At 48.3% G+C, this 25959-nt stretch overlaps 1 protein-coding gene across 1 annotated transcript in view; it reads right to left on the bottom strand.

The window, feature by feature from the left end:
• LOC147666659 (SEC23-interacting protein-like) overlaps positions 1-25959 on the bottom strand; it is a 257834-nt gene that overhangs the window by 158567 nt on the left and 73308 nt on the right. The window contains exons 5-8 of the mRNA XM_086948989.1: positions 10082-10171; positions 9732-9852; positions 8473-8562; positions 7151-7292 (exon numbers count right to left, since the gene is read on the bottom strand). Of these exons, the coding sequence (XP_086805115.1) occupies positions 7151-7292; positions 8473-8562; positions 9732-9852; positions 10082-10171 (443 nt within the window). The remainder of the gene's footprint in view (positions 1-7150; positions 7293-8472; positions 8563-9731; positions 9853-10081; positions 10172-25959) is intronic.

Genomic DNA, 25959 nt, shown 5'->3' with positions numbered 1-25959 from the left:
ACAAAGATCACAAGCACATGGCAAAGCTCCTGCAAGTGATCCAAGACAAGTCGGAGGATTTGGAAGCTCGCTCCCGGAGATCCAACGTGCGTATCACGGGGGTCCCAGAGACGACCCAGACGGGTAAGATAGAGCTCTTTGTCGAGAAGCTACTCACCACCTTGCTAGGGGGCGACATATTCTCCAACATGTTCATAGTCAAAAGAGCACACCGCTCGCTGGGTCCGAAGCCGCCTCCGGGAGCCTCCCCGAGGCCCATAATAGCGAAGCTTCTGAACTACCGGGCTAGGGATGCAGCGCTACGAGTCGCCAGGGAGAAAGGACAACTACAGTATGAGGGTTCAAACATCTCCCTGTACCCGGATTTCACCGCCAAAGTGCAGGAGGAGCGGCGACATTTTGCACCATATAAACAGCAGCTGCGTGATCTAGGTCTGGACTATGCGATGCTGTATCCAGCGAAACGGAGGAAAAACCGTCGCGGTCACTCTCACATCTTTACGAATCCTAAAGATCTTCAAAAGGCGCTGAAGTCCTGGACCAAAGAACAACGGAACAGCCCTAGGGAACATGCGAATGAACAGGACCCCTCCAGCGGGCTAGAGGAACAAGAATGACCGCTCTGTTTCTACTGATCTGCCTGAGCTTTGGTGGCCTGCGGGACATCGAGGAGAAACGCCAAGCAGGGGGCGCAAATCGTTTGGCGACCGGAGGTTGCGGACTGCCTTGATGGAGCGATCTGAGAGTTCTTCCCGCGCAACCACGGACCCTGCAACATGGTGAGAATGTTTCAAGTCAATGTTCCACACTTTCTATATTAGACTTTTTGGCCTGTTGCATCTGTCGACTTGTGGTCTTTGGGATGTTGCTTCTTAATGTGGTTCTATTTGACTAGAGGGCTGTTGAGGGTTGTGTGGTGGGGGCGTTTTGCACCGGTAGAGACTGGTCAGTATCTTACACAGACATCTGTACATGTGGAGCCGTTGAAGGTTACGAAATGGGTGAAGAGGCGGTGAGCCAGAAGGCAGACACTGTCTTGAAACAAATGTTACCTGTTCTAATTTTGGCGACCTCCGCCCTAGCGCTGATAGCACAACAGGTTCCAGTTGGAACCTATGGGGGCCTTTTGGGGGGTATGGTTGGGGTGGGGGCATGCAGTTTGGGCCAAGTTGGGGATGGTCTGCTGTGGGAGGGGGGGGCTGTGAAGCTTTGGTTGTTCTGTTTTGTTCCACTGTGTCTTGCCTCACGATATGCAAAGTGCCTGCTTCGAACACTTGATTGCCTGCAATATGGCCTGTCCTACATATTCAGTCATGTCAATGCAAACAGCGCAATGTCCTTATGGCTGAAATAGGTGGTGAGCAGGCCTATGGGCGGCCTGCACTGATACACGCCCTCACGTGGAATGTAAGGGGACTTAATGACCACAGGAAGCTCAGGAAGGTATTGTGTTATCTCAGGCGCCACAATAGCGATATTGCGCTCTTGCAGGAAACGCACCTCCCATTATCGAGTACTATGCTGCACACTAGGGGATTGCCGGGGCACATAGCGGTGGCTGGGTTCACCTCACACGCTCGAGGGGTCCTCACCTGGGTAAACCCACAATCGGGCATCTCGATACAGACAGTGGGGGTCGACACGGAGGGACGGTACGTCATAGCGTCCTGTAAGGGGCGGGGGATGGACTTGCTGGTGGTTAACACATATGGCCCCAACTATGACTCCCCTGATTTCTCAACGTCGACACCAAGCTCTATGCCAAGGTACTGGCAAATAGGCTTGCGCTGCTGGCCTCTGACTTAGTGACCCCAGAGCAGGCGGGATTTATCCCATCCAGAAACCTGACTTACAACATACGAACGGTGCTGGGTACCATACAACACGTGAAACAGGATACACCAGCTGTAGCGCTTTTCTTAGACATGGAGAAGGCATTCGATTCCGTCGAATGGCCATTCCTTCTTGAAGTGTTACGCCGTATGGGACTTGGCGAACCCTTCATCCAAATGATAGGAGCTCTGTACGACGGCCCCTTGGCTAGGGTCCGAGTGGGCAATACGGTCTCCCGCCCCCTATTCATAGGGCGGGGCACCCGTCAGGGATGCCCATTATCCCCTTTACTGTATGCACTCGCCGCCGAGCCTCTCGCTTGTGCACTCAGGGAGTACCACAGCCATGAGGGGGTTCGGTTCCCACGTACAAAATTGTCGTATCTATGTATGCGGACGACAGACACGTTGCTGAATGCCCACGACCATGCTACTACGCTTCACCCCCTCCTGAGGGAGGTGGTTCGGTTTGGTGCACTATCGGGGATCAAGGTTAAATGGGCGAAATCGGTAGCGCTGCCACTCACTCCGGCAACCACGAGAGTGGAGACGGAGTACCCTGTCCAGTGGACGGAAGAATGGATTAGATACTTGGGGATCCAGATACACACGGACCCAGACCAACTGCTAGGACAGAACTATGGGAAGGCGGTCAGTAAGCTAGAGGACGATATAGAGATATGGTGCAAACTCCCCCTTACACTGCTTGGCCGCATTGCCATAATGAAGATGATAGTGCTGCCGAGATTTCTGTTCCTCTTTAGCGCACTGCCGATTGTGCTCTCTAAGGCCTTCTTTCACCGCTTGAACAGCCTGATGATAAAACTAGCATGGGCAGGGAAGCAACCGAGAGTCAAGTGGACAACGCTCACCCTCCCGTACAACATGGGGGGTCTGGCGGTGCCGGACCTCGAGTTGTACTACAGGGTAGCCCAGGCGTCGCACTTGCACACTTGGGTACACGGCGACCGGCAAATCCCACATGTTAGGATGGAACGACTATTCGCCCATCCAATTCCCCTCCCGGCGACGATCTTCCAACCGCAGGACCGTCGGACAGGGACGCTGGACTCCATCTCCTGTACTAACCACGCCTGGCACTCCCTATTGTTCCGACAGGGGGGCGGTGATTTTTTCACCGGAGATGCCGATAGAATGGATGCGCTGGCTCCCGCCCATGGTGGACAAAGCGGTCACGCAGGGGCTAACAAACTTGGGGCTGTGCAAGGCAGGCGACCTGTTCCTGGACGGCACTGCCAAAACCTGGGACCAAACGAGGAGGGATGGAGTTGAGCCACCGCTGCTCCAAAGATTCCACTTCCATAGAACTCGGAGCGCCCTCTCGGAATTTTTGGGCCCGGACATGGCAGAGCCTCCGGAAGTTCCAGAACTAACGTACATAATCACACACAAAGATCCCAAGAAGCTGTTGACCAACCTCTACAGCATAGCTAGATCGCATGGGGAGCACAGACCCTCGAAAGCCCGGCTGGACTGGCAGAGAGATTTAGGAACGACACTGGACGACGCGACGTGGCGTTACTGCTGTGAAAACACAAAACGTATTTCCCTAAATGGGAAACATCGGCTCATACACTTTAAATTCCTCCAAAGGGTGTATTACACCCCGGCACGGCTTCACAGATACGGGCTACGACCGGAGGCTCACTGCGAGCGCTGCCGGGCGGCTGACGCAGACTTACAACACCTCTTGTGGGAATGCCCGGGCATACAGAGGTTCTGGCGAGATATATTTACCGAGATGAGCAAAATACTGGAGGTGGACTTGGACATTGACCCGGGGTTAGCACTCATAGGTAACTCAAACGGGCTACCGGGGGCGATACACCGACTCGCAGACATGGGGATGCTAATGGCCAGGAGAGTAGTGGCACAGTGCTGGATGCGAGGCTCTCTACCGACTAAGGCCAGATGGGCCCGGGACATGCTGTACTGTAGCACACAGACGTAGACATACGGTGAACTGTTACCTCCGAAAAGCCGCCCGAAAAACTTCTGGGCCCTCTACAAAACCTACCTGCAGGGGCAGCAGGCTGAAGACGCATTTTCGACGGACAGCGGTCCACACGGGGTGGCGGCAGGCGAGTCAGGGTGAACCAGCAGGGGTAGGGACAAGGGGGCGGCGGGGTTAGACGGGGTGCGAGGTATACCAGCGGGGGGTGCACTAAGGGGACCACACTCCATAAGGAGATGCCTCTGGATATCACACTAAAAGTTAGACGAGGACCGGGATCTTCATTGGGGTCCTTCTACAATTGACCACACAGATTCCAGCAGACACGGGGTCTGGGGGCAGGACGGATATGGGAGGACACGGGCAATGGGGCACGGAGCGGGGAACTGTTGTGAGGCAATGAGCGAGGGTAGGGGTGGTAGTGCAATAAGGGAGTTATCGGGTTGATTTAGGGGGAGAAAAAGTTGAAAATGCACATGAATATTAGAGGCCGCCGGCACTTCTGATCAATACTAGATTATGAGAACACGAAATCCACACTGCGCCGCCGGACCCCCGGGTTGTCGGCCTCCAGGCTGTGTACTGTATGAAGTTGAGTTGAATGTAATACCTGTGACGCGGCCGGCCCGGGGGGGTTGTAGGCCAGAAGCTGTGTAACCTGAAACTACCTCTATGTGCAATAAAAAAAAATTTAAAAAAATCACAGGTGTAAGACAGGATTCACAGCCACCGAAAGAAAACAGTGGTCTATTACATCAGACACTATAGCAATGTTTCAAGCATCATCAGTGCCCCCACAAGTCATGCATGCTCCTCGATGAGCACATGAAGTGCTCTCTGAGCCAACAATTCTGTTTTTGATTTTGAGCTGCAGAGTCCTTAAGAGTCCCTCTAAGAGGAAAAAAGTCGCTCTGTTCATACTTTAAGTATTTACTTAATGCCTGAAAACGGTATGATCAATGTTTTTGGCAAACCCACAGACCTGTGGACATATGATTTCTGTCATTGCAAACACTAACTGAGGTACAAAACGAGGCAAACTTCTTACGATGGACAGAGATTCAGCATGCTGTCGCACTCTTCTTGCATTCGGTTACTACATTAAGTGTCTGGCACAAAGAAAAAGGGCTTTTACTACACTAAACATACTGGTTTTTGGCCACAAAGAAAATATCCTTCAAGTCATACTGTGCCTGATCCCAGGCCACTTCATAGCTGCCCGTTGATTAGAGTTCACACTTTCGTACCACCACCTTTGAAGGAAGGTGTTAAATCAGGAGGCTCTGCCCATTTTTACCCTTCTAGAAAGTAGTACTGATCTAAACAGGAAACAACCATTACAACGCTCTTACCCCGCATGCAATTACAACGAAAATGGCTTGCTGTAGCGACTCTAAGGTGTTGGATTTAACTCTAACACCTTCCCTACTGTTGCACAGACTGGAGTTGGAATAGTAAATTATACTATTCCAAACTCCAGCGCACCCCCAACAGCAAGTCAGGGGTTAACAATTGTGCTGAAACTGCATGCAGGGTAAAAACATGCATTGTAACATCATACAACCATCTAAACAACTTCAGAATTCACCTTTTTGTATGCCATTGCCACCACAGCTTTCAAAGAGCAGTTCTCCTTTGCTAATTTTACTTCAATCTTGTAGAGCAGCACAAGTTGGTACTGGTTGCTCATAAGAGCTAGGCAGGCGCAAGCAGACTTCTTGTGGATACTCTCAGCTGTGGGTCTTAAAGGTAAAAGGGAGATATCCCCTTCTATGGTAAAGAGTTCTAATCTATCATGGGGCTGCTTAATGGTCATGCAGCACATTCAATTCTCGGTTTGGAGTTTTAGGCATAAGGTTTATATTTTAAGTTGACAAGAGCCCACTGCCTCCAAACGAACTCACCACAAGGTGGGATTAAGTACTAGAGATTTAGAACTCAACAGCTCTGCATCCAGAAATATAAGAAGGCGGGGTCTCTGCACCTAGCAGTATTAGGGGGCAGAAACCTTGGGGGACATCGGACCAAGAATATTATGGGTGAGTGACACTCATCTTCCTTCTTCCATGGTTACCCAGGGAACATAAATGGTAAAAGACCCATATGGATTAATCATGGAGAAGAGCTCAGAAAAGTACAGATAAACTATGCCTTCTATACATGATTGCGGAGAACAGACCATGTAAGCAAAAAGCTAGAGTAGGCTAACTCGCCGCTGTAATGTTGCCTCTGTTAAACACTTGAGCCACAAGGTTTGTTGCACATAGGGATACTCGAGCCCCTCCAAATGTCAGTGTTACTGATATTGCAGTATCAGTCTCTGCCCTACAAATCCTTCAACCACTTCACATACAATTTCATTGTGACACACAAAGCCCCAGCAGACACCACAATAGGATCAGTGATCACGGTTTGTCCAAATTTGAACATTACTTCAAAGCACCGTAAATGGTGGCATGGGTGTTCGGGTACCCAAAGTCTCCATCACTATGAAGACATAGGTCCACAGTTGTTGAAATACGATTTCCATGACACAGATCTGTGAGAGACAGAAGAGTTGCAAAAGCCACACCAGTGTTGTTACTAAACCAAAATGAAAGAAATAGAAAAATTATTGACTACTATTGATGCAAATGAGGCCGAGAAGAGATGGGCACAAGTGTGCAGCGCATACCATCCAACCCTCATGTTTTAGTGCTAGCAAAGCACTAGTTTTAGTCATGTTAATAAATAGAGATTTAACCTCCCACTATCGGGACCACAGTGGGCTTGGTGAGTAAATATCATGTGTACCTAGTAGCGAAATAGGAGTAGGCTAAATCTCCAGATGAATATAGCACTTAGAACCTTACAAAAAAGCAGACATTTAAAAGCAACTCGCCATCCAGAAACAACATGTGCAACCTCCCAGAAAACAGCATATATAAACTCACCATTAAAAAGAAAATCCCCCCACACTGCGTAAGAAATCAAAATGTGAACCCCAACATGTCAGAGTAATGGTGTAGAGACCCAAGGATATTCCACCAAATTATTCCTTGAAAAATATAATGCTACCATAATATGAAGTGAAAAATAGAGGAGACCAAAATATCGAAAAAGATAAGACAGGCGGAAGCTAACTCTACTTAACTCCACATATATGTAACATAATACTATATACATCTTCAAGTTATGTACATGTTGAGTTAGGAATAATAAATCTATACTCGTATACACTTACCATCTCAATATTCTGGTCCTCGATATTACGGTAGCTTGTTATTTTTTAAAGTGATCCAAGAATTAGGAAATCATGTAAGATATAAGTGCAGAAAAGGGCACAGCCCCTTATCAAACTGACCTGTCCACATCAGAGGCATCCCCATGGAGCGAGTCGTGCCAGTGAACAGGCAAAAACTCCACACGGCTCACCTTCCCCTCCTCCAGCGGCTTCTTATAGTGTGTCTGGAGGAGCTTTAGAGATACCATCCTGAAATCATCCACTACAAGAGAGGCATTAGAAGCATTCAGTGAATCATGACAGTGCGTGTTGAATACGCGCGTTTTTAATCGAAAGCCCGAACTGAAACATAAAAATGTCAATGTTAGGTTGGTTAAAAATTTTAAATCTCCGAAAGTTCTTCACCGATTGCTTTGAAATTTTGACACAATGTTGGATTCAATTAAGCGTGTGCTTATATATAAACAGCGTTGGATTCAAATACGCGCATGTCCAATAAGCGCATGTTTTTAATCGAAAGGCCGAACAGACCCTATCGATTGGGTTGCTGCGCAACAACTACAATGGACGCATAGAGACAATAGTCTACATAAATTAGGATGGACAGTTGGTGTCAGGATGGCAGACCGGAAATTGGGTGGAGGGAGGGGGAAGGAGTTGGTTCACTTTGCAACATTGGCGCGTGTTTATATATACACAACGTTGGATTCGAATACGCGCGTGTACAATGAGCGTGTTTTTATTCTATAGGCCAAAAAGACCCTATTGATTTGCTTGCCGCGCAACAACTACAAGGGACGCATACAGACAATAGTAACAAAAACATATTGTATACCAACAAGCATTGTGAAATTAAACATATTAGAAATGTGCGCTGACTCTTTTCTTTTTCTTCCATTTAACCAGACTGAGCCACAGCAACGAGTGGCCGGGTACAGCTAGTAATGAATATAATATTTTCAATTGGAAAAGATTATTAATTGTTCAGTAATGTTGCGGTTTATCAGTTTGTTTTCCACGCATTTAACTGTGTGGAAATAAACGAGAAATAGGCCAATGAACAACACTAGCAAGATAGATCAGCAGCGATCACCTTCGTGGTGGGATGTCCATCCTGTGGCTAACCATGGAAGTCTCCACCACATCAACTACCATTGAGAAGCACTTCAAGCAGGCAGATTTAAATCGACAAGCAGAAAGGGTCGCAAGGGTTACCAGTGTGTGTGGATTATATTTTGAAGAAACAGCATTTCAGTTTAAAGCAAAGTATAGTATAGAATAGTATAGTATAGTATAAGCCCTTTTCAGGTTGCAGCACAGCAAGATGACATGATCAAAGATAATCATGCAGCAAAAACATCTATGCACCAAATCCGGAGTAACATGGTGAGTCAGAATGAATATTCCCTATAAGATTCCACAAGAGAGGTCACTGGACTTACCGCATTCCACAATGCTCCGGAATCGTAGGTCACAAACTGGCCCAATTCCATGAACCATAAACACCAAGTGGTCGACCGCAGGGACCTCACCTGCAGACGATAGAAGGTATGTGTTATCTGGAAGCTAACGATGAAAGACTCATCTTCTAAACAGTAAACATTTTCCTGCTATCAAAGTACAACCATTAAAGAAAGGCTAGAAGGCGAATAAGAGCTCTGTATAGAACAAGCAGATAGCCTTAGGAACAATAACCTGGGAAAGGGAGTGCAGGATTTATAACCTGGGAGGAAGGGATCACTCTTGTGTACAACAGTTAAACAGGCAGACACATTCTTCTGCTGTTTGGCCTCTGCAGCAGTCAACAAATGGTAATTTCTGGTACAGGCCAATTGTACAGACTTGTGTGAAACATTCAGTGGACTCTACCATAAGGAAGTGCTCCCCTGGAAAGCCTAGCTGACAGCTGTCTCTACATTCATTTAACACAAAGGCTCCTTTAAACTTTAATATGCGAGTCTGACTCGTTATTTTTAAAACATGGGGAGGGAAATGCAAATATAGTGGCGAAAATATGTCTGAATTTTCGAAAAACACCTACAGATGGTTTAATGCATGCAATTTGTTTCAGCCAAAAGGTTACACAGATAAAACAATAAATGTTTACCTTCAGGACGATCCACTGGTCAGCTAGTAGCACATAACACCATTGTAGCAATTGTCTGAGCCATATTGTTTTACAGGACCATAACAAAGCAGTGTGAGGCAGAAGAATAAAATGTAAATGTAAATGTAAATGTCAAGGTATTTGTAGAGCGCACTGTCACCAAACGGTTTCCTGGCGCTATTACTCATACCGCTGTGGAACCCTTCCTGGCTTTCCCTGTGAAGTGTCCACTCCTGGGCACCCCCAGGGTGAAGCCAGGCATCCTAGCGCTGTTGGGGCCGGTGTGGAGGTTAAGCAAGCTATTGCCCAGAGTTGCAGCGTGGGGCCCATGATTAGAATAGGCACCGAGGCGAGAATTGTCAGGTCCAAGGAAATTGAGCCCAAGACCCGCCGAGGCGGGAATTGAACCTTGGTCCCGGGTCAGAACTCTGCAGCAAGGTCTGCCGCTCTAACCATTGAGTCACACTCCTCCACAATAACAACAAAGTATGCAGTTCTCCACAGCCATCTACTAGTCGGCAGATTGGGTTACTTCTATCATTTTCTCCATTGCCCCTGCTACAGAAGAAAACAGTCTAAACCCTGTTTACGCACCATCAGGTATTTCATCATGATCATCATCGATTCCACGTTTTACGACTCGTGGCCTTGTCTGCCCATCTTGAGTGGTGCCCCATTCATCAGGAACGGAGGATGGCTGGAACTGAACAATAACCTGCCAAAGACAGAAGTATTTTGGTGCCTTTCAACAAATATGAAGTGTTTTAAGTAAACATCAGAAAGACGATATTACTACGTATGAGAAGTGGTGTATTTTAAAAAGCTAATCTTTCTACCACATGGAACGTATACACGTCCACATGCCAATATCTGGTTACTTGCTTCTCAATTGACTAAATTAGTTCTATTAGAGGGGAGAACAAGCACACATACAGCAAAGTTACCTTGGGATTGTGCATGACAATTGTTTCTCCGCTAGCAAACTCCAGCCGTTTATGCCACAGGTTACCAGTCACAGCTTTTTTGTACTCAATCTAAAATGAAAACACAAAACACATAAAAACACTCACATGACATTATTAAACAAATCAACGGCTGGTCATTGCAATGGTTACAATAGTAGGGCCAGAGACAGGAAACTGAAATCTAGGCAATAAATACTGATAAATTACCATATATGAAGAGAATTGTGCAAAACATAAAGAACACTAGGTTGAGAATTCCCATCACTCCTTCATCTAACTAAATCTTGAGGAAATTTACAATTGATAGCAATGGCCTTGGACGCCTAAATGGCAATCGACTCGGTGGAGTGGACCGACGTATTTGCAGTCCTGGAGAAGTTAGGCTTCTGCCCTAAATTGAGAAAGTGGGTCAGGTTACTCTATCAGGCCCCTATGGCAAGGGTGAACGGTACCATCTCCCGTAGCTTCCAGCTTAGGAGAGGTACACGACAGTGGTCTTCACTATCTCCTATGATATTTGCTCTTGCCCTTGGACCATTAGCAGTATGGATTTGCTGAGACCCCTTGATTTGGGGAATACTCTCCCAGGGAGGATGTGAGGAAAGATTCTCCCTATACACAGACGATATCCTGCTGTTCTTGGCCAGACCTTCCCCCTCTATACATTGTGTGATGCACATATTTAGGGTGTTTGGGGAACACTCCGGTTATACCATTAACTGGACCAAGTCGGTGATATAGTCCCTGTTGGGAGAGGCCCCGTACCCACCTCGTAATTGCCTAGCTCCGCTGAGTACGGGAGGATTTAGATATTTAGGAATCTATATTACATGAGACCAGCAAGATTTCTTTCGGCAAATTTGGACCCACAGCTTGATCAATTGCGAGCAGGTGTGTCACACTGGGAGTCGCTCACGCTAACAATTGGGGGTAGAGCAGCTCTACAAAATGATGGCCCTTCCGCAATTGCTCTATGTGACACAAAATCCGCCCTGTACGATCCCACAGGAAACATTTAGGCAAATCAACCACACAGTCCGGAGATTACTCTAGAAGGGCAGGGCGCCAAGGATTGCCCTAGAGAAATTACAGAAGGGGGAGTACGAGGGAGGGCTGGCAGTCCGGATGTTCAAAAATACTACTCGGTCTCAAAGCTATTAGTTGTCAATGAGTGGGTCTTTGCTGACCAGCAGTACCCAGGGTATAGGGTGGACAGAATGGATGCTGTCCGCGAGGATATGAATGTATGCTATAAGCTAGACGAAGTGGCGATACCCAACCACAACTCACGCAGGTGACCATAGATGTATGGCATGCAGCTATATGGTTTCTTGTTTGTGAAGGGAGATTAACGACTCAAACACCTTTGTGGTGTTGTGCGTTACTGACGGAAGTGGGGGGGGCTATGTGGTTTCCAGGGATGGGGACTCCTGGGAATAGAGCACTTGGGGGATGTCTCGAGTAACCAAGCATATATTCCATTTGCGGATCTGCAATCCGAATTTAGCCTGCTGGAGACGGAGCGCTTCCGACATGACCAGCTGGGTCACACGTTGCATTGCCACCTGCGCACTGGGGAGGAGGTACCCGACACGTGACCACTAGAGGACTGACTATTAAAAAAGCGATTGGGGGGAAAAAAAACAAGCATTTGCAATGCAATGGTCTCGGCATCATTAAAGGTAGAGGTATTGGCATTGCTCATGACATTTCTTTTTTTTTCTTTAAATCATAAATAAATGGCATTGACATTTACATTGCCAATACACAGCACTCTGCACTCAACAGCACACACCACTCTGCACCTGCACTCACTGCTCTGCACACTCACTCTGCACTCACTACTCTGCACTCACTACTCTGCACTCACTACTCTGCACTCACTACTCTGCACTCACTACTCTGCACTCACTACTCTGCACTCACTACTCTGCACTCACTACTCTGCACTCACTACTCTGCACTCACTACTCTGCACTCACTACTCTGCACTCACTACTCTGCACTCACTACTCACTACTCTGCACTCACTACTCTGCACTCACTACTCTGCACTCACTACTCTGCACTCACTACTCTGCACTCACTACTCTGCACTCACTACTCTGCACTCACTACTCTGCACTCACTACTCTGCACTCACTACTCTGCACTCACTACTCTGCACTCACTACTCTGCACTCACTACTCTGCACTCACTACTCTGCACTCACTACTCACTACTCTGCACTCACTACTCACTACTCTGCACTCACTACTCACTACTCTGCACTCACTACTCTGCACTCACTACTCACTACTCTGCACTCACTACTCTGCACTCACTACTCTGCACTCACTACTCACTACTCTGCACTCACTACTCTGCACTCACTACTCTGCACTCACTACTCTGCACTCACTACTCTGCACTCACTACTCTGCACTCACTACTCTGCACTCACTACTCTGCACTCACTACTCTGCACTCACTACTCTGCACTCACTACTCTGCACTCACTACTCTGCACTCACTACTCTGCACTCACTACTCTGCACTCACTACTCTGCACTCACTACTCTGCACTCACTACTCTGCACTCACTACTCTGCACTCACTACTCTGCACTCACTACTCTGCACTCACTACTCACTACTCTGCACTCACTACTCACTACTCTGCACTCACTACTCACTACTCTGCACTCACTACTCTGCACTCACTACTCACTACTCTGCACTCACTACTCTGCACTCACTACTCTGCACTCACTACTCTGCACTCACTACTCTGCACTCACTACTCTGCACTCACTACTCTGCACTCACTACTCACTACTCTGCACTCACTACTCTGCACTCACTACTCACTACTCTGCACTCACTACTCGGCACTCACTACTCACTACTCTGCACTCACTACTCTGCACTCACTACTCACTACTCTGCACTCACTACTCTGCACTCACTACTCACTACTCTGCACTCACTACTCTGCACTCACTACTCTGCACTCACTACTCTGCACTCACTACTCTGCACTCACTACTCTGCACTCACTACTCTGCACTCACTACTCACTACTCTGCACTCACTACTCTGCACTCACTACTCACTACTCTGCACTCACTACTCGGCACTCACTACTCACTACTCTGCACTCACTACTCACTACTCTGCACTCACTACTCTGCACTCACTACTCTGCACTCACTACTCACTACTCGGCACTCACTACTCACTACTCGGCACTCACTACTCACTACTCTGCACTCACTACTCACTACTCTGCACTCACTACTCACTACTCTGCACTCACTACTCACTACTCTGCACTCACTACTCTGCACTCACTACTCTGCACTCACTACTCTGCACTCACTACTCTGCACTCACTACTCTGCACTCACTACTCTGCACTCACTACTCTGCACTCACTACTCTGCACTCACTACTCTGCACCCACTACTCACTACTCACTACTCTGCACTCACTACTCTGCACTCACTACTCTGCACTCACTACTCTGCACTCACTACTCTGCACTCACTACTCTGCACTCACTACTCTGCACTCACTACTCACTACTCTGCACTCACTACCCTGCACTCACTACTCTGCACTCACTACTCTGCACTCACTACTCACTACTCTGCACTCACTACTCACTACTCGGCACTCACTACTCACTACTCTGCACTCACTACTCACTACTCTGCACTCACTACCCTGCACTCACTGCTCTGCACTCACTACTCTGCACTCACTACTCACTACTCTGCACTCACTACTCACTACTCGGCACTCACTACTCACTACTCTGCACTCACTACTCACTACTCTGCACTCACTACTCTGCACTCACTACTCTGCACTCACTACTCTGCACTCACTACTCTGCACTCACTACTCTGCACTCACTACTCTGCACTCACTACTCTGCACTCACTACTCTGCACTCACTACTCTGCACCCACTACTCACTACTCACTACTCTGCACTCACTACTCTGCACTCACTACTCTGCACTCACTACTCTGCACTCACTACTCTGCACTCACTACTCACTACTCTGCACTCACTACCCTGCACTCACTACTCTGCACTCACTACTCTGCACTCACTACTCACTACTCTGCACTCACTAGACTCACTACTCACTACTCTGCACTCACTACTCACTACTCTGCACTCACTACTCACTACTCTGCACTCACTACTCACTACTCTGCACTCACTACTCTGCACTCACTACTCACTACTCTGCACTCACTACTCTGCACTCACTACTCACTACTCTGCACTCACTAGACTCACTACTCACTACTCTGCACTCACTACTCACTACTCTGCACTCACTACTCTGCACTCACTACTCACTACTCTGCACTCACTACTCACTACTCTGCACTCACTACTCTGCACTCACTTCTCACTACTCTGCACTCACTACTCTGCACTCACTACTCTGCACTCACTACTCTGCACTCACTACTCTGCACTCACTACTCACTACTCTGCACTCACTACATGTTGGACAGGCCACATGAAGGGCCGCTCTCCCCCGGCCCAAACCGGCCCGAGCCCGGTCACACAGGTACCACACACCACCATTGCACGTCCTCCGTCCCCTCAGGGACCCCTGCCCTCCAACATGTCGACCTCGTGGACCCGATCCACTGCTGGCCCGCGCGCCCATCCTGGGCGCCATCTTGGACACTCCACCACGAGGCCGCCTGGCCCCCGATCGACCTCAACCCTGGGCCTGGCCAGGCCTCAGACATCCCGGCACCACCATCCACCCAGGAGGTGAGCGGGCTACTTGGCAAGTCAATGGGAGAAAGAGGTGTCGATGGCTCTCCCCGCCAAGTGCCGCTCGCCCATCGCCTCCCCGGGCGCTGGCCCCACCCCCCTGCTGGGTGTCTGGACTCCCCCATCCCGGACCTCCCGACCTCCAAGTGCGAGGGTCCGGACATCAAAGAACACCAGCCCTATAACTGGGGCAGCTCCAGAGCAGGAAGGCAGTTGTATCTTGGAGTCGAGAGACGTAAAGAAGAACTCATCCTTGACGGACTACTGGCGCTGCCATAGCTCTGCCTTGTGCACCATCGCCCTGCCTGCTGGTGCTGCCGCAACCTTCGTAACCTTCGTAATCCTTCATCGTCGTCGGGACCTGCTGGCGTGGCCGCGGACCGTTTGCAACCATCATCTTCATCGGGACCTGCTGGCTCCGCCGCGGACCGTCGCTTCCTTCGTCCATCTCGGGACCTGCTGGCTCCGCCGCGGCCCGATCATCTAGAACGCCGAGCTCGAGGATTGAGAGCTATTTCCATCTTTTGGTAACCAAGACTGTCCCGCTACCCTTTCCCCAAACCAGAGACCAGAATCGAGGGGACCCCTGAGTCCAGACCTCCTTGTACCATTTTATCGTACTTTAAGAATCGCCTATAAAATCTCGTTGAACCTTACCCTTGTGTGGTGTCCGTCTGTGGGGGGGAAGTTACTTGTCTGTACGGTCACTGGAGTCGGCTCTCCCTGGAGACCGCTCCCCTTATCCTCGGCCGACCCTCCCGGTCCGTCTAACACTACTCACTACTCTGCACTCACTACTCTGCACTTACTACTCACCACTCTGCACTCACTACTCTGCACTCACTACTCACTACTCTGCACTCACTACTCACTACTCTGCACTCACTACTCTGCACTCACTACTCTGCACTCACTACTCTGCACTCACTACTCACTACTCACTACTCTGCACTCACTACCCTGCACTCACTACCCTGCACTCACTACCCTGCACTCACTACCCTGCACTCACTACTCACTACTCTGCACTCACTAGACTCACTACTCACTACTCTGGACTCACTACTCACTACTCTGGACTCACTACTCACTACTCTGCACTCACTACTCACTACTCTGCACTCACTACTCACTACTCTGCACTTACTACTACTCACTACTCTGCACTCACTACTCACTACTCTGCACTCACTACTCACTACTCTGCACTCACTACTCACTACTCTGCACTCAATACTCTGCACTCACTACTCTGCACTCAATACTCTGCACTCACTACTCTGCACTCAATACTCTGCACTCACTACTCTGCACCCACTACTCACTACTCACTACTCTGCACTCACTACTCACTACTCTGCACTCACTACTCACTACTCTGCACTCACTACTCTGCACTCACTACTCTGCACTCACTACTCTGCACTCACTACTCTGCACTCACTACTCTGCACTCACTACTCTGCACTCACTACTCTGCACTCACTACTCTGCACTCACTACTCTGCACTCACTACTCTGCACTCACTACTCTGCACTCACTACTCTGCACTCACTACTCACTACTCTGCACTCACTAGACTCACTACTCACTACTCTGCACTCACTACTCTGCACTCACTACTCACTACTCTGCACTCACTACTCACTACTCACTACTCACTACTCTGCACTCACTACTCACTACTCTGCACTCACTACTCACTACTCTGCACTCACTAGACTCACTACTCACTACTCTGCACTCACTACTCTGCACTCACTACTCACTACTCTGCACTCACTACTCTGCACTCACTTCTCACTACTCTGCACTCACTACTCTGCACTCACTACTCTGCACTCACTTCTCACTACTCTGCACTCACTACACTGCACTCACTACTCACTACTCACCACTCTGCACTCACTTCTCACCACTCTGCACTCACTTCTCACCACTCTGCACTCACTTCTCACCACTCTGCACTCACTTCTCACTACTCTGCACTCACCACTCTGCACTCACTACTCACTACTCTGCACTCACTGCTCTGCACTCACTGCTCTGCACTCACTACTCACTACTCTGCACTCACTACTCACTACTCTGCACTCACTACTCTGCACTCACTACTCACTACTTTGCACTCACTAGACTCACTACTCACTACTCTGCACTCACTACTCTGCACTCACTACTCACTACTCTGCACTCACTACTCTGCACTCACTACTCTGCACTCACTACTCTGCACTCACTACTCTGCACTCACTACTCTGCACTCACTACTCTGCACTCACTACTCTGCACTCACTACTCACTACTCTGCACTCACTACTCACTACTCTGCACTCACTACTCACTACTCTGCACTCACTACTCACTACTCTGCACTCACCACTCTGCACTCACTACTCACTACTCTGCACTCACCACTCTGCACTCACTACTCTGCACTCACTGCTCTGCACTCACTGCTCTGCACTCACTGCTCTGCACTCACTGCTCTGCACTCACTGCTCTGCACTCACTGCTCTGCACTCACTGCTCTGCACTCACTGCTCTGCACTCACTGCTCTGCACTCACTACTCACTATGCACTCACTACTCTGCACTCACTACTCTGCACTCACTACTCTGCACTCACTACTCTGCACTCACTACTCTGCACTCACTACTCTGCACTCACTACTCTGCACTCACTACTCACTACTCTGCACTCACTGCTCTGCACTCACTGCTCTGCACTCACTACTCACTATGCACTCACTACTCTGCACTCACTACTCTGCACTCACTACTCTGCACTCACTACTCACTACTTTGCACTCACTAGACTCACTACTCACTACTCTGCACTCACTACTCTGCACTCACTACTCTGCACTCACTACTCTGCACTCACTACTCTGCACTCACTACTCTGCACTCACTACTCTGCACTCACTACTCTGCACTCACTACTCACTACTCTGCACTCACTACTCACTACTCTGCACTCACTACTCACTACTCTGCACTCACTACTCACTACTCTGCACTCACCACTCTGCACTCACTACTCACTACTCTGCACTCACCGCTCTGCACTCACTACTCACTACTCTGCACTCACTGCTCTGCACTCACTGCTCTGCACTCACTGCTCTGCACTCACTGCTCTGCACTCACTGCTCTGCACTCACTGCTCTGCACTCACTGCTCTGCACTCACTGCTCTGCACTCACTACTCACTATGCACTCACTACTCTGCACTCACTACTCACTACTCTGCACTCACTACTCACTACTCTGCACTCACTACTCTGCACTCACTACTCTGCACTCACTACTCTGCACTCACTACTCACTACTCTGCACTCACTGCTCTGCACTCACTGCTCTGCACTCACTACTCACTATGCACTCACTACTCTGCACTCACTACTCTGCACTCACTACTCACTACTCTGCACTCACTACTCACTACTCTGCACTCACTACTCTGCACTCACTACTCTGCACTCACTACTCTGCACTCACTACTCTGCACTCACTACTCTGCACTCACTACTCTGCACTCACTACTCTGCACTCACTACTCACTACTCTGCACTCACTACTCACTACTCTGCACTCACTACTCACTACTCTGCACTCACTACTCTGCACTCACTACTCTGCACTCACTACTCTGCACTCACTACTCACTACTCTGCACTCACTACTCACTACTCTGCACTCACTACTCACTACTCTGCACTCACTACTCACTACTCTGCACTCACTACTCACTACTCTGCACTCACTACTCACTACTCTGCACTCACTACTCTGCACTCACTACTCACTACTCTGCACTCACTACTCTGCACTCACTACTCTGCACTCACTACTCTGCACTCACTACTCTGCACTCACTACTCTGCACTCACTACTCTGCACTCACTACTCTGCACTCACTACTCTGCACTCACTACTCACTACTCTGCACTCACTACTCACTACTCTGCACTCACTACTCACTACTCTGCACTCACTACTCACTACTCTGCACTCACTACTCTGCACTCACTACTCTGCACTCACTACTCTGCACTCACTACTCTGCACTCACTACTCTGCACTCACTACTCTGCACTCACTACTCTGCACTCACTACTCACTACTCTGCACTCACTACTCTGCACTCACTACTCACTACTCTGCACTCACTACTCACTACTCACTACTCTGCACTCACTACTCACTACTCACTAACCTGCACTCACCACTCTGCACTCACTACTCTGCACTCACTAATCACTACTCTGCACTCACTACTCTGCACTCACTACTCTGCACTCACTACTCTGCACTCACTACTCTGCACTCACTACTCACTACTCTGCACTCACTACTCTGCACTCACTACTCTGCACTCACTACTCTGCACTCACTACTCTGCACTCACTACTCTGCACTCACTACTCACTACTCTGCACTCACTACTCACTACTCTGCACTCACTACTCACTACTCTGCACTCACTACTCACTACTCTGCACTCACTACTCACTACTCTGCACTCACTACTCACTACTCTGCACTCACCACTCTGCACTCACTACTCACTACTCTGCACTCACTACTCACTACTCTGCACTCACTACTCACTACTCTGCACTCACTACTCACTACTCTGCACTCACTACTCTGCACTCACTACTCTGCACTCACTACTCTGCACTCACTACTCTGCACTCACTACTCTGCACTCACTACTCTGCACTCACTACTCTGCACTCACTACTCTGCACTCACTACTCTGCACTCACTACTCACTACTCTGCACTCACTACTCACTACTCTGCACTCACTACTCTGCACTCACTACTCTGCACTCACTACTCTGCACTCACTACTCTGCACTCACTACTCTGCACTCACTACTCTGCACTCACTACTCTGCACTCACTACTCACTACTCTGCACTCACTACTCACTACTCTGCACTCACCACTCTGCACTCACTACTCACTACTCTGCACTCACTACTCACTACTCTGCACTCACTACTCTGCACTCACTACTCTGCACTCACTACTCTGCACTCACTACTCTGCACTCACTACTCTGCACTCACTACTCTGCACTCACTACTCTGCACTCACTACTCACTACTCTGCACTCACTACTCACTACTCTGCACTCACTACTCACTACTCTGCACTCACTACTCACTACTCTGCACTCACTACTCACTACTCTGCACTCACTACTCACTACTCTGCACTCACTACTCACTACTCTGCACTCACCACTCTGCACTCACTACTCACTACTCTGCACTCACTACTCACTACTCTGCACTCACTACTCACTACTCTGCACTCACTAATCACTACTCTGCACTCACCACTCTGCACTCACTACTCACTACTCTGCACTCACTACTCACTACTCTGCACTCACTACTCTGCACTCACTACTCACTACTCTGCACTCACTACTCACTACTCTGCACTCACTACTCACTACTCTGCACTCACTACTCACTACTCTGCACTCACTACCCTGCACTCACTACCCTGCACTCACTACCCTGCACTCACTACTCTGCACTCACTACCCTGCACTCACTACTCTGCACTCACTACTCTGCACTCACTACTCTGCACTCACTACTCACTACTCTGCACTCACTACTCACTACTCTGCACTCACTACTCACTACTCTGCACTCACTACTCACTACTCTGCACTCACTACTCTGCACTCACTACTCACTACTCTGCACTCAACACTCTGCACTCACTAATCACTACTCTGCACTCACTACTCTGCACTCACTACTCTGCACTCACTACTCTGCACTCACTACTCTGCACTCACTACTCTGCACTCACTACTCTGCACTCACTACTCTGCACTCACTACTCTGCACTCACTACTCACTACTCTGCACTCACTACTCACTACTCTGCACTCACTACTCACTACTCTGCACTCACTACTCACTACTCTGCACTCACTACTCACTACTCTGCACTCACTACTCACTACTCACTACTCACTACTCTGCACTCACTACTCTGCACTCACTACTCTGCACTCACTACTCTGCACTCACTACTCTGCACTCACTACTCTGCACTCACTACTCTGCACTCACTACTCACTACTCTGCACTCACTACTCACTACTCTGCACTCACTACTCACTACTCTGCACTCACTACTCACTACTCTGCACTCACTACTCTGCACTCACTACTCACTACTCTGCACTCACTACTCTGCACTCACTACTCTGCACTCACTACTCACTACTCTGCACTCACTACTCACTACTCTGCACTCACTAATCACTACTCTGCACTCACTACTCTGCACTCACTACTCTGCACTCACTACTCTGCACTCACTACTCTGCACTCACTACTCTGCACTCACTACTCTGCACTCACTACTCTGCACTCACTACTCTGCACTCACTACTCTGCACTCACTACTCTGCACTCACTACTCTGCACTCACTACTCACTACTCTGCACTCACTACTCACTACTCTGCACTCACTACTCACTACTCTGCACTCACTACTCACTACTCTGCACTCACTACTCACTACTCTGCACTCACTACTCTGCACTCACTACTCTGCACTCACTACTCTGCACTCACTAATCACTACTCTGCACTCACTACTCTGCACTCACTACTCTGCACTCACTACTCTGCACTCACTACTCTGCACTCACTACTCTGCACTCACTACTCTGCACTCACTACTCTGCACTCACTACTCTGCACTCACTACTCACTACTCTGCACTCACTACTCACTACTCTGCACTCACTACTCACTACTCTGCACTCACTACTCACTACTCTGCACTCACTACTCACTACTCTGCACTCACTACTCTGCACTCACTACTCTGCACTCACTACTCTGCACTCACTACTCTGCACTCACTACTCTGCACTCACTACTCTGCACTCACTACTCTGCACTCACTACTCTGCACTCACTACTCTGCACTCACTACTCTGCACTCACTACTCACTACTCTGCACTCACTACTCTGCACTCACTACTCTGCACTCACTACTCACTACTCTGTACTCACCACTCACTACTCACTACTCTGCACTCACTACTCACTACTCACTAACCTGCACTCACTACTCTGCACTCACTACTCACTACTCACTACTCTGCACTCACTACTCTGCACACTCACAACTCTGCACACTCACAACTCTGCACTCACAACTCTGGCCTCACAACTCTGGCCTCACAACTCTGGCCTCACAACTCTGGCCTCACAACTCTGCACTCACAACTCTGCACTCACAACTCTGCACTCACAACTCTGCACTCACAACTCTGCACTCACAACTCTGCACTCACAACTCTGCACTCACAACTCTGCACTCACAACTCTGCACTCACAACTCTGCACTCACAACTCTGCACTCACAACTCTGCACTCACAACTCTGCACTCTGCAAAGCGCGTCCACATACCCTAAGCGGCTCGTGCACCTGTCTGTCTCCCTTGGGAGGCATTTTAGAGATGTTGCCCTGTAGTAAAAAAATAATACTTGTACTTTGAAATGCAAAACATGAACCCCTTTATTAAATAGTCTTGCTTAAACCTTTGACTGCCATATAGCGTTTACCTCTATAATGAGCAATTGAAGCCAGGGAACCCTACTGATACTTACATACCTTAAAAATATTATTACACCCCTAAGTCTTGCACCATTTCTTTTATCCATCTTACCCCAATGGATGAAAAAGTTTTTGTTGTGATGTTGGTGGGAGACCGGAGATTGAAAGTGCCGGTCTCTTCAGGGCACTGGCAAACTCTTGTTCAGCATAGCCTATTAGGGTGATGTCTGTGTTGTTCCGATGCTGCCAGCGGCCCAGTCGGTGTCTGAGTGGCCTTTCTGGAGGCAGATAGGCGTCCATAACCTCCCTTTTATCAATGGACAGAGGTGTCACACCAATTCTCTCGCTTGGCCGGCCCATTAATGTATGCATATTGAGCGGGAGCAGGGGGCCTGAGCAGAAGTGGCCTCACTTGTTTTCAGGTGCATTTCACCAGTGTGAACTAATCTGTGCTACTTTTTTTTAATCCAAGTAAAGAAAGCATACTTCTGCCAGAGACACCCCCCCCCCCTTTTTTTTTTACAAAACTTCTCCGAAGTAGTGTTTTGCGGAAAGATCCTATGCAAATGAGGGCCACTTTTTTGCGTGCCTTTTTTGCGTGCCCAGGTCGATTTTTTCATCCTAATCCAACCCTGACTCAGTGGCGGGGGAAGATTGGTGCGTGCGGTGGAAGCGGGCCGCCCCGGGTGTCATCACTGAGGGGGGTGACATAAATGGCACTGAGCGGGGTGACAAAATAACAAAAATATGTGTAACTTTCTTTTTTTCCCATATTTTAATAATTTCAATGTGGGGGGGGGGGGGGGGGGGTGAGAAGAAATTTTCCGCACCGTGTACCACCTGACCTTTCTACGCCACTGCCCTGACTGTGGGCTGCAAGTCACGTCGAGAGTTGTAATATGTATCAAGTGTCAGCAGACAAAGTAAATGTTTTTGGGCAATCTTTCACCAAGTCATTACCCAATATGTATAATGCGAAGTTACAGCGTGAGGTAAGTCTCTGTCGCTTTTTCTTTGTGGGATGTCCGTGGTTGACTTTGGGAAACCATTTACACCACGTCATGGGAGCCAGCACTGCTGCTGCTGACAAGTTCACACAACAAACGGGTCTTGTGAACGTGCACCCGCCCTTTCCGTGAAAATGAAGTCACCATCAGAGCTGCCGCGGAATTACATGCCTGCGATAGTGCTTGTCAGCCACTGGATGTCAGACCAGCACAGCTGACAGAGAATGCCTCGTTTGTGGCGGTCCTAAAGAATGAAGAAAATGGCTCGATATGCAGATTTAGGGCTCGGTTACATAAAATGCCAGTTTGAGGATAATTTCAAATATGTGGTGATCAGCAGGGTATTACCTATTACAAAACTGCTGCTGATATTCGATAAAGGTGATCAACAAGTCACAAGTTTTATTCTGGGCAAGACCATCTGAGCCTTTCATCTTTCTACCGTCGATTCACTAAATACGATTAAACTGTGTAAACAGTAACGTATTATTTGCAGTGCTTAGAGATGGCAAAGCTGTGCTTTTCAATACTGTGCACAGAGCACTACTATTATTATTATAATTGCTAGTCGTATTTCCTCACGCAATTTCAGCAACCAGTCTCTTGGTCACACACAAAAATCCATGACTGGGAATATTTAATTGATTTCGTTGTATTTCCAGGTCTAAAAAACAAATACATGGCATTACATTATTTATTCTTGGCTGCCTGGACGTATAAAGCAATCGCAATTTTATGATATTCTGTAGACATTTTTCAGAATGCTATAATTTTTTTTTTCAAATTAATCTTCCAATTTGGCGCATTCAAATAAGTACAATGCTGATTTGGTCCTTTACTTACCATTGATTCTTCTTCCAGGGAAGCCTCTTCCAGACCCTTGTCACTGCTAAAAAAAACGAGACACCGCCGACAGACAGCACCTACTTCCGGTTTGGCCGGCAATGCTTCCGGGTCGCCGCAGGCAGCGCGGCAGCCCGCCCTGCACGGGGAAGGGAGGCAGCTTCCCAGGAGGACAGCACCTGGCCGCGAGCGCGTTCTCGTGCGCGTGGCCTTAACAAATCGCCGCGCGCGGCCAGTGCTGTCGTCCTGGGAAGCTGAGTCGCTAACAATAAGGTCTCTGGCGAGAGCGAGCTTCGCTCGCTTCTAGCCGAGACCTAAAAAAGGAATATCACTGATTTTTAAGAAACTAATGAATAATTCCCCAGACTTACTAGGCACCCTGAAGAGGGCATGGGAGGATGACCTGGGCGAACAGTGAGATGATGACTGGACGGAGGCCTTACAGGCCCCCGAGAACTGTGTATATGAATTTGATTTAGACTGGTGCAGCTTAAGATATTTCATACAGTATACTACGTGCAGGTCCTTCTCCACAAAACAGATAAAGTGAATTCCCCATTGTGCAGAAGGGGATGTGGAAACGAGGGGTCTTTCTTTTACACCCTCTGGGAGTGCCGAGTGATTCAATCCTACTGGACACAAGTTACAACAGTGATGGCAACAGTGACAAACCTAGTAGGGCAGGAGGTTATAAAAGGGAACATGACTGGCCAAGGTAAAAATAAATTTGCCTGGGTCTGGCTGTAGGGGTGGAAAAAAGAAATATAGCGAGATCATGGGCGGCTTCATCCGTACCTATGCCCGATGACTGGGGAAGGGACCTTGACTGGTGTCAGAGAGCAGAACAAGTGGTCTGTGCAGCCAGGGGTAGCACTGAGAAATGGGGAAAAAGTGTGGGAGGACTAGAAAGCCTACAGAGGTTAGAGGGCCGGGACTAGTGTTGCAGGGCCAACATGGTCAGCAGAGAGAGAGCAAACTCCAAACCGAATGATAGAACTTGATAGGCTGCTCGAGAATCAGGCCTGTGATCATACCCCCACCGCTGAGAAGGGATAGGAGAGGGTGACTATATTATTGTTTCTGTGTAATAACTTCATTGTGTGATATTAGTATGCTCTGTGAAATCAATTGTTTTTGATTACAAATAAAAAGCATTATACAAGAAGTGAATTCCCATCACTCTGTCTCCAAGATTATCAGATTCTATATGGCATCCAGTGACAAACAGTAGTACTGCTGCACTGTTTCTAGCCACAAACATTGTCAATACAACTACAACTATCATTTTTTAAAACAATAGTTCACACATAAAGTACCCTTAATGTGATGAACATTTTTTAAATGTCAATCCAATTTACAGGAGTTCATTTGCCTAAAAGTATTTGCTCGTCTCACCCACGTCCTCTTCCTATTGAGATGTAGACTTCAGAAACTGGTACAATACTTCATCAGAGCACATTACTGTTAGTGAGTGCAGTGGTACATAACTTTGATTGTTGATCAAATGCCATGTTACATAGTTCAGCATTGCCCTTGCTCTTTCTGGTTCACAACTTTATATGTGATGAGAATAGGAAGCAAAAATTGCTCTTTG

This window comes from Lissotriton vulgaris, unplaced genomic scaffold (assembly GCF_964263255.1).
Source record: "Lissotriton vulgaris unplaced genomic scaffold, aLisVul1.2 SCAFFOLD_750, whole genome shotgun sequence".
In the NCBI taxonomy this organism is placed as follows: Eukaryota; Metazoa; Chordata; class Amphibia; order Caudata; family Salamandridae; genus Lissotriton; species Lissotriton vulgaris.
Note: the sequence above shows the minus strand (reverse complement) of the source record. Positions and strands in the feature narration are given on the sequence as shown.